This window comes from Zeus faber (genome assembly GCF_960531495.2).
Source record: "Zeus faber genome assembly, chromosome: 7".
In the NCBI taxonomy this organism is placed as follows: Eukaryota; Metazoa; Chordata; class Actinopteri; order Zeiformes; family Zeidae; genus Zeus; species Zeus faber.
In genome coordinates this window covers 1,189,392-1,199,961 of record NC_137203.1, presented here as the reverse complement: position 1 = coordinate 1,199,961, position 10,570 = coordinate 1,189,392, and the positions used below count along the sequence as shown (strand labels likewise).

At 39.3% G+C, this 10,570-nt stretch overlaps 1 protein-coding gene across 3 annotated transcripts in view; it reads left to right on the top strand.

The window, feature by feature from the left end:
• The first annotated feature begins 465 nt into the window (after positions 1-465).
• The window catches only part of LOC307233176 (disintegrin and metalloproteinase domain-containing protein 9-like), a 30,398-nt gene continuing 20,293 nt past the window's right edge, over positions 466-10,570 (top strand). For all 3 annotated transcript variants that reach the window (XM_080004405.1, XM_080004404.1, XM_080004403.1), the window contains exons 1-2: positions 466-862; positions 4,076-4,206. Coding sequence is in view for 2 of the 3 variants with exons in the window: in XM_080004404.1 (XP_079860530.1) it covers positions 781-862; positions 4,076-4,206 (213 nt within the window). In the remaining variant the exon portion in view is untranslated. The remainder of the gene's footprint in view (positions 863-4,075; positions 4,207-10,570) is intronic.

Genomic DNA, 10,570 nt, shown 5'->3' with positions numbered 1-10,570 from the left:
ATATGTTGACATATATTGACATATGTTTACATATGTTGACATATGTAAACATATACTGACATATGTTTACATATATTGACATATATTGACATATGTTTACATATGTTGACATATGTTTACATATACTGACATATGTTTACATATATTGACATATGTTGACATATGTTGACATATGTTGACATATGTTGACATATGTTAAGCTGCATTACACGTGCTGGTAAATATCAATCCTAATGGTGGTGATAATTATTGTACATTATTCGGTCTAATGCAGCGAGTTGAACCTGTGTCGGTGCTCTGCAGCGCGCTCAGTCACACCCCTTGTCAAGATGGCGGCGCAATTGACGCGTCACAACGGGCGTTTTCAGGGGCGAATGACGCATCTAGGTTGCAACATCTACGATAGGAATATTTCCCACGGGACTTGAACGCGGCATGAGGCATTCCGGGCGAGTTCCGAGGAAAACGGCTCCAGGTCGAGGCTCTGCCGGGTCCAACCCCGGGAACCGGGTCGATAACCGAACGCTAAAGTGCTCCGGTGTCCCCCAGAACCCCGGCGGGCCGGGCAGTAGAAACACACCCAGCAAAGGTGTCAGGGAAGCGGCGTTCGGGGCGGAGCTGGCGGTGAGGAGCAGGATGGCTCGGCCGAAAAGGAAAGCAGCTCTCCGGGTGTAGCTTGGTGGAAGGAGAGGGTCCGAGGGAAGTCCCGGACAAGCTGTGTCCCGCTTGGTCCCGCTTGGTCCCGGTTCGTCTTCTCTGGTTCTGGTTCTGTCCCAGCTGATGAAGATGGAGCTGATGGAGCTGATGGAGCTGCCTCTTCTGTCCTTGGTCCGAGTGCTGTGGATCCTCTGCCTCCTGGAGGGTGAGTCCACTACACTGTTATGGTTCAGTATATTATATATTATATATGATACTATATTATACTATAATATATGATATTATATTATATATGATATGATGTTATACTATATTATTATAATATAATATAATATTGTGTTACATTATATTATATATTATATTATATGACAGACACTCTGTCCGTCTGTCGTAGTGAAAATATAACAACATTATGATTCTAAAGTGTATGAAAAACAGTTGTTTTAGTCGGGTCCACTAAGAGGTTAAATACGAGTGAACTCAGTATAATGTGAAGTAGAAATACTTGAAGTAACTTTATGTCTAAATACAAATACACGCTGTGAGGCAGGAACATGCATCAATATGATATAATATGCATATTGTGATATGAGATGAGAGTTTTAGAGTAAAGTACTCTATGACAGTTAAGTATTCTATGACAGTAAACGGTTTCAGTAAAGTAAACTGTTTCAGTAAAGTACTCGATTACAGTAAAGTAAACTGTTAGAGTAAAGTACTCTATAACAGTTAAGTACTCTATTACAGTAAAGTAAACTGTCAGAGTAAAGTACTCTATGACAGTTAAGTACGCTATTACAGTAAAGTAAACTGCTAGAGTAAAGTACTCTATGACAGTTAAGTACTCTATGACAGTAAAGTAAACTGTTGGAGTAAAGTACTCTATGACAGTAAAGTAAACTGTGGAGTAAAGTACTCTATGACAGTTAAGTACTCTATGACAGTAAACGGTTTCAGTAAAGTAAACTGTTTCAGTAAAGTACTCGATTACAGTAATCTTTTACAGTAAGGATGTCTATCATAGAAAAGTCACTGTTCACTGTAATCATCGTATCATTGTAAAGACTCGAGAGAGTTGGTGTTAGAGGGAGAGGGTGAAATAGAGAGTGAGATAGAGAGTGAGAGAATGAGAGTGATTCAAGATTCAAGAGTGAGATAGTGAGTGAGAGAGATTGACATACAGTGAGTGAGATAGTGAGTGAGCGAGAGAGTGAGCGAGAGAGTTAGAGAGTGAAATAGTGAGTGAGAGAGTGAGTGAGGTAGTGAGTGAGAGTGTGAGTGTGAGAGAGTTAGATTGTGAGTGAGAGACAGTGAGTGAGCGAGTGAGATACATAGTGAAATAGTAATAGAGTGAGAGAGTGAGAGCGTGGGTGAGATTGAGAGAATGAGGGAGGGAGAGAGAGTGAGTGAGTGACAGAGTGAGGGAGTGAGAGAGTAAGATAGTGAGTGAGATAGTGAGCGAGCGACAGAGTGAGCGAGAGAGTTAGAGAGTGAAATAGTGAGTGAGAGAGTGAGTGAGTGAGGTAGTGAGTGAGATCGTGAGTTTGAGAGAGTTAGATTGTGAGTGAGAGACAGTGAGTGAAATAGTGAGTGAGAGAATGAGAGTGAGAGCGTGGGTGAGATTGAGAGAATGAATGAGAGAGGGAGGGAGAGAGAGTGAGTGAGTGACATAGAGTGAGGGAGTGAGAGAGTAAGATAGTGAGTGAGATAGTGAGTGTGAGACAGTTAGATTGTGAGAGAGAGACAGAGTGAGCGAGAGAGTGAAATAGTGAGTGAGGGTGAGAGAATGAGATAGAGTTAGAGCGTCGGTAAGAGAGTGAGTGAGGTAGTGAGTGAGATAGTGAGTGTGAGAGAGGGAGTGAGCGAGTGAGATAGATAGTGAAATAGTGAGTGGGAGAATGAGATAGAGTGAGAGCGTGGGTGAGATTGAGAGAATGAGTGAGGGAGGGAGAGAGAGTGAGTGAGTGACATAGAGTAAGATAGTGAGTGAGTGAGGTAGTGAGTGAGATAGTGAGTGTGAGAGAGTTAGATTGTGAGTGGGAGACAGAGTGAGTGAGCGAGTGAGATGGAGTGAAATAGTGAGTGAGAGTGAGAGAATGAGAGAGTGACATAGAGAGCGATAGAGAGTGAGTGAGTGAGATAGAGAGAGGGTTACATTGAGTGAAGTAGATAGTGAATGAGGAAGTGATGATGTTTCCAGAGGGTGAGTGGACAGGAAGTGATGAATCAATAATTCACTGATTGAAAGAAACGTTGAATTGATCAGACACTGGATCCAGAGCGTCACATGTTTGGCGGCTGCTCGGAGGCTCAACGCAGCGTAAGCAGCTTAGCTGAGGATTAGCGGCGTTAGCTTCTCGCCTTAGCTCCTCCCCCACGTCCAGGTTCCTCCTCGTCACTTTCTTCTCTCCACAGTTTTCCTTCTTCTGATCGATCGATTTGCAGAATATGTTTGGTTCTTTTTTCTGAATGTTCATCCATATCCACAACCTAGCTACACTGCTTTAGCTTATTCCCCGCAGCTGAATTTCACCTCGTGGTGGCGGACCCCACCACTAACAATGGAAACGGCCTAAGCAGAATGCTAAAATACATTGAATGAATCTTTCTTATAAATGTAAAATATGGGATCTTATAAGAAATAATCTTGCGGATTCCCACTTTAATAGAATAAATGTATTTATTAGTTTCACTGTTTGCTGCTGATATTTTAACCCTGAATGTCCTGCTGATATGACGCCTTAATATAAGATGAAACTTTATTCATCTCTGGGAACCATGTCAGAGGCAGCCACACAGGAGCATTTTGGGTTTCAGTGCCTTGCTCAAGGACACGTTAAAACGTCACCAGGAGGAGCCAGGATTGAACCGAAATACTGATAAACACGCTACATCACCAACGATGCAGAGCTTTTCTTGTGCTGATATCTGGAAGGTTTGGGCGGAGCGGCTTCCTGCTTCTCTTACTCTGCTGTCAGAAGGTGAAAGGGTGGAACTGCGGTGTCCAGACCATAATAATCCTGAGAGAAACAAGGAACCAAGTGGTTCCTAACTGGCAGGGATGCGAACCTGTCCCAAAGGATTTTACCCTATCTGTTCTTCTAGAGGACGGCGGGTTGGAGGTAGTCATAGTACGTAGTACGTACTATACTACCTAGTTTGTACTCTGTAGTATAGTAGTATGGAGTGTGTACTACGTAGTATATACTATGTAGTGTGTAGTGCATACTATGTAGTATGTACTACATAGTATGTAGTACATAGCAGCTGGTAGTTGTCCCGCCACTGCTTTGGTTTTAAATCTGTTTGAATGTTATTGTTTTGCTTCCTGGTTCCACTGGGACCCTTCTTCTCTTGTTGTTCTTAGTGTTGCTGACTGAGCTCAGCTTTCACCTGGAAACTGTCTTCCCTCCTCCAGGCTCCGCCTCCCAGCAGACACTAGGCTCCGCCTCCCAGCAGACCGCCCACTTCTCCTCCTATCAGCTGACGGTGCCCAAACCAATAGGAAACAAGCAGAGGCGGGACGTGGGTTCTGCACCACCCAACGAGGTACCTACCTGTCTGTCTGTCTGTCTGTCTGTCTGTCTGTCTGTCTGTCTGTCGGTCGTCCTTCCTGGTCATGTGCTCTCTGCAGCTCTATGTCACTTGCTTTGTGACCTTTGACCCCCGGAACTGACCTCAGCAGAATAAACGCTGACCAGTCCAATCCACTTCCTGTTTGTCAGAGTCTGGCAGTTTTAAAGAACCGAGTCTGGAGGTGAAATGATGAAATGATGAAATGATGTGTGATGAGGAATCAGACGTGTGAGGGTGTTCCTGTGTGCACAGAAAGAATCATGGCTGCGGCGGTTTGAACCCCCTGAGCAGAGCGGAACCAGGCGCTGGAGGACTCCTCTTTGACTTTGTCTATTTTTATTTTGAAATAGTTGTTTCCATGCGGGCAGTGCGTGTTCATAATCACATGTCAATTGACAGGATTAAAGTCTCTGAAACGCCTGGAACGCAGGCAGTGTTCTAGAAGAACCTAGAGAATAAGAAAAAAATGTTTGTTAATTTGGCAAACATTTAATGTTTTTAAAACCAAAGGATGTCAAAAATGATGTATATGTGAAAAAGTTGTTTTGAAAAATGATTAAAAAAAAAAGCTAAAATTTCAGACTTTCTAAGACATTTTATTGGCACAGTTTGACAAAATGTCAATGATTCAGTCCTGTCAGTCACAGAGCTCTGGAGCCCAGCCCCCCGCTCCCAGCCCCCGGCCCCCAGCCCCCAGCCGTTGGGACGTTGATGTTGTAATAACAGTCAAGGAAACTCGTTGATTGTAATTTAAAAACAAATCTCCTTCTGACGAGAACTAATCTAATGTTCCAAACTGAAACAAAAACAATGTGATAACCCTGAAAACAACGTGATAACACCTAAAGCAACAACATGATAACTCCTAAAACAATGTGATAACTCCTAAAACAACGTCATAACTCCTAAAACAACGTCATAACTCCTAAAACAACGTCATAACCCATAAAACAATGTCATAACCCCTACAACAACAATGTGACAACCCCTCAAACAACGTCATAACCCCTACAACAACAATGTGATAACCCCTAAAACAACAATGCCATAACCCCTAAAACAACAATGCCATAACCCCTAAAACAACGTCATAACCCCTAAAACAACAATGCCATAACCCCTAAAACAACGTCATAACCCCTAAAACAACAATGCCATAACCCCTGAAACAACAACGCCATAACCCCTAAAACAACAATGTGATAACCCCTACAACAACAATGTGATAACCCCTAAAACAATGTCATAACCCCTACAACAACAATGTGATAACCCCTAAAACAACAATGTGATAACCCCTAAAACGTCATAACCCCTACAACAACAATGTGATAACCCCTACAACAACAACGTCATAACCCCTACAACAACAATGTGATAACCCCTACAACAACGTCATAACCCCTACAACAACAATGTGATAACCCCTAAAACAACATCATAACCCCTACAACAACAATGTGATAACCCCTACAACAACAATGTGATAACCCCTCAAACAACGTCATAACCCCTACAACAACAATGTGATAACCCCTAAAACAACAACGCCATAACCCCTAAAACAACAACGCCATAACCCCTAAAACAACAATGTGATAACACCTAAAACAACAATGTGATAACCCCTAAAACAACGTCATAACCCCTACAACAACAATGTGATAACCCCTAAAACAACGTCATAACCCCTACAACAACAATGTGATAACCCCTAAAACAACAATGTGATAACCCCTAAAACAATGTCATAACCCCTACAACAACAATGTGATAACCCCTAAAACAACAATGTGATAACCCCTAAAACGTCATAACCCCTACAACAACAATGTGATAACCCCTAAAACAAGGTCATAACCCCTACAACAACAATGTGATAACCCCTAAAACAACGTCATAACCCCTAAAAGAACAATGTGATAACCCCTAAAACAACGTCATAACCCCTACAACAACAATGTGATAACCCCTAAAACAACGTCATAACCCCTAAAACAACGTCATAACCCCTACAACAACAATGTGATAACCCCTAAAACAACAATGTGATAACCCCTACAACAACAATGTGATAACCCCTACAACAACAATGTGATAACCCCTAAAACAATGTGATAACCCCTACAACAACAATGTGATAACCCCTACAACAACGTCATAACCCCTACAACAACAATGTGATAACCCCTAAAACAACGTCATAACCCCTACAACAACAATGTGATAACCCCTACAACAACAATGTGATAACCCCTCAAACAACGTCATAACCCCTACAACAACAATGTGATAACCCCTAAAACAACAATGTGATAACCCCTAAAACGTCATAACCCCTACAACAACAATGTGATAACCCCTACAACAACAACGTCATAACCCCTACAACAACAATGTGATAACCCCTAAAACAACGTCATAACCCCTACAACAACAATGTGATAACCCCTACAACAACAATGTGATAACCCCTCAAACAACGTCATAACCCCTACAACAACAATGGGATAACCCCTAAAACAACAATGCCATAACCCCTAAAACAACAACGCCATAACCCCTAAAACAACAATGTGATAACACCTAAAACAACAATGTGATAACCCCTGAAACAACAACGCCATAACCCCTAAAACAACAACGTGATGACTGCTGAAACGTCCTTGTCAGCTGTTTGTTGTTGGTCTGCGGCACGGGGTCATTGGAAACACCCTGAAACGTTGTTGCCGGCAGCATGGATGGCGGTGGGCGTCACGTGAACAACACCCATAGACACCTCCACTCTGTAGATGAGTTTGTAGTATTTTGTTTGTTGTTTCACTTCCCTTTAGATATTTTCATCTCATGTGATGAACCGTGTCACTTTATTCATCCTGTAGGTGCTTAAGGTAATACACATAAAATAAAAATACAGAATAATACAAATAATAAATGAATAAAAGTATTTGACGCTGTATGTAAACATGAGACGTCAGCCACAGTAAGAAAATAGTTGTTTTTAAACCACAACGCTATTCCTGCCCCGTGTTCCAGCGCCAAGCCACCGACCTTTGACCCCCGCTGTGCTGGAAGGTGGAGCAGGCAGCTGTTGCATGCTGGGAAACGTAGTTTACCACCGACTCTCTGTCCTAATTAACTTCAACTCCAGCTGAGGTGTGTGTGTGTGTGTGTGTGTGTGTGTGTGTGTGTGTGTGTGTGTGTGTGTGTGTGTGTGTCCTCACCTATGGTATAACCCGCTGGTCACAAATAAGACACCCACACATGATCACACACACACACACACACACACACACACTCTGCTGGCTGACCTTGTCTTTTATTTGTAAAGTTTTCCTGCGGTTGTTTGAAGATAAAACTTTATTTAAATTCATGTGTCCAAGCAGAACAGTGCAAGTAAATGAAAAGAAGAAATGAAATATAAACAGGAAGTATTGAACTTTATTGTGTGAGCAGGTGATACGAGTATTTTAACATTTCTACTGTTTCTCCCACATTTACTACAATTAAGACATTAAGAGAAGAGAGAAAACAATTCAAACAAATAAGAATTAAAATAATTAAGGTGAAGTGGAAATAACCCACTTCCTGTCCCCACTGCTCTCTGCAATAACAACAATAACAAAAACGATGATAATGATAATAATAATAATGATAATAATAACGATAATAATAATAATAATAATAATAATAACAATATTAATACTAATAATGATAAAAAATAATTATGATAATAATTATAATAATAATAATTATAATAATAACGATAATAATAATGATAATAATGATGATGATAATAATAATAATGATAATAATAATAATGATGATAAAAAATAATGATAATGATAATAATAATAATAATGATAATAATAATAATTATTATGATAATAATAATGATAATGATAATAATAATAATAATAATAATAATAATAATAATAATAATAATAATAATAATGATCATAATATTGATGATAATGATGATGATGATGATGATAATAATAATCAGCCGCGTCAGCTCCGGGGCCCTCCCGCTGGGTGCTGGGAGAGAGCGGAGGAAGCAACGCTACTCCAGCTGTATGATTGGCTGTTCGTGTCACATGGTTGTGTGACATGAATCAAGTGAGGTATTTAAGGAGGTTTACCAAGGTAATCTAACTTACATCATTTTAGTGGTGACTTCTTTCCTTGGATAAAATTTGATAGGTTACGTTTCCATGAAATCCGAAAAACGTTGTGGTATTTCTGTAACTAGTTACCATATCACGGCTTCTGTTTGTCTGACACCTCGCTGGATCACTCACTCGTACAGTTGAGTGGACTTCACTTGAAACATTAACCATGAGATCCTCGTGACATACCAGTTTAAATGACACCTCAACTGTGTGATTGTGGATTGATTTGAATGAAACTTAAACCACGAGATGTTTGTGACATACTGGTTCATACTAGATGTAAACCATGTTCATAGATTCTGCAGTTCTCCTGTTTAAAATAGTTTTAGATTTAAAAATTAAATCTAAAACTATGCCTGCATTGTGCCTGCATGGCTGCCTGTTTATCATTGTGCCTGCATGGCTGCCTGTTTATCATTGTGCCTGCATGCATGGCTGCCTGTTTATCATTGTGCCTGCATGGCTGCCTGTTTTTCTTTCTATCTTCATATACTTGTTCACAATGTGTCAGGCAGGGTCTCTATAGGAGGCTTGTCCATCTAGTGTGGAGCCCACACTTCACTACATACAGGGATACTGCTACCATTGTACTATCAAATATTTACTACTTATACTATATATTACAGAGATACTGCTACCATTGTACTATCAAATATTTACTACTTATACTATATATTACAGAGATACTGCTACCATTGTACTATCAAATATTTACTACTTATACTATATATTACAGAGATACTGCTACCATTGTACTATCAAATATTTAATACTTATAGAAGAAGAAAGAAGAAGAAGAAACAGTCTTTATTCATCACGCAACACACCACACTACAACACATGCTTGCACACACACACACATGCACATGCTTGATGGTGGCCGGTGAAATGGATCCTCTGCATTGAACCATCCTGGCTTGTCCTTCCTCCGGGGGCACAGCCAGGAGCAGTGGGCAGCGTACGTGGACGCGCCCGGGGACCAGGTGATAAGTGTCCATCGCTGGTCAGACCATGATGGGTGCATGTTTTGGGTGGGGGTCCTTACTGACGTGAGGTGGAGGAAACCCCATGTGAACACGGGGAGAACATGCAAACTCCACACAGAAAGGCTGCGCCTTCGTGCCACCAATACTATATATTATATACTATATATTACAGAGATACTGCTACCATTGTACTATCAGATATTTACTACTTATACTATATATTACAGAGATACTGCTACCATTGTACTATCAGATATTTACTACTTATACTATATATTACAGAGATACTGCTACCATTGTACTATCAAATATTTACTACTTATACTATATATTACAGAGATACTGCTACCATTGTACAATCAAATATTTAATACTTATACTATATATTACAGAGATACTGCTACCATTGTACTATCAGATATTTACTACTTATACTATATATTATAGGGATATTGGTACCATTGTACTATCAAATATTTAATACTTATACTATATATTACAGAGATACTGCTACCATTGTACTATCAAATATTTACTACTTATACTATATATTATAGGGATACTGCTACCATTGTACTATCAAATATTTACTACTTATACTATATATTATAGGGATATTGGTACCATTGTACTATCAAATATTTACTACTTGTACTATATATTATAGGGATATTGGTACCATTGTACTATCAAATATTTACTACTTATACTATATATTATAGGGATATTGGTACCATTGTACTATCAAATATTTACTACTTATACTATATATTATAGGGATATTGGTACCATTGTACTTTCAAATAATTACTACTTATAGTATATATTATAGAGATATTGGTACCATTATACTTTCAAATAATTACTACTTATACTATATATTATAGGGATATGGGTACCATTATACTATCAAATATTTACTACTTATAGTATATATTATAGGGATATTGGTACTATTATACTATCAAATATCTACTACTTATACTATATATTATAGGGATATGGGTACCATTATACTATCAAATATTTACTACTTATAGTATATATTATAGGGATATTGGTACTATTATACTATCAAATATCTACTACTTATACTATATATTATAGGGATATGGGTACCATTATACTATCAAATATTTACTACTTATAGTATATATTTCAGCGATACTGGTTCCATTA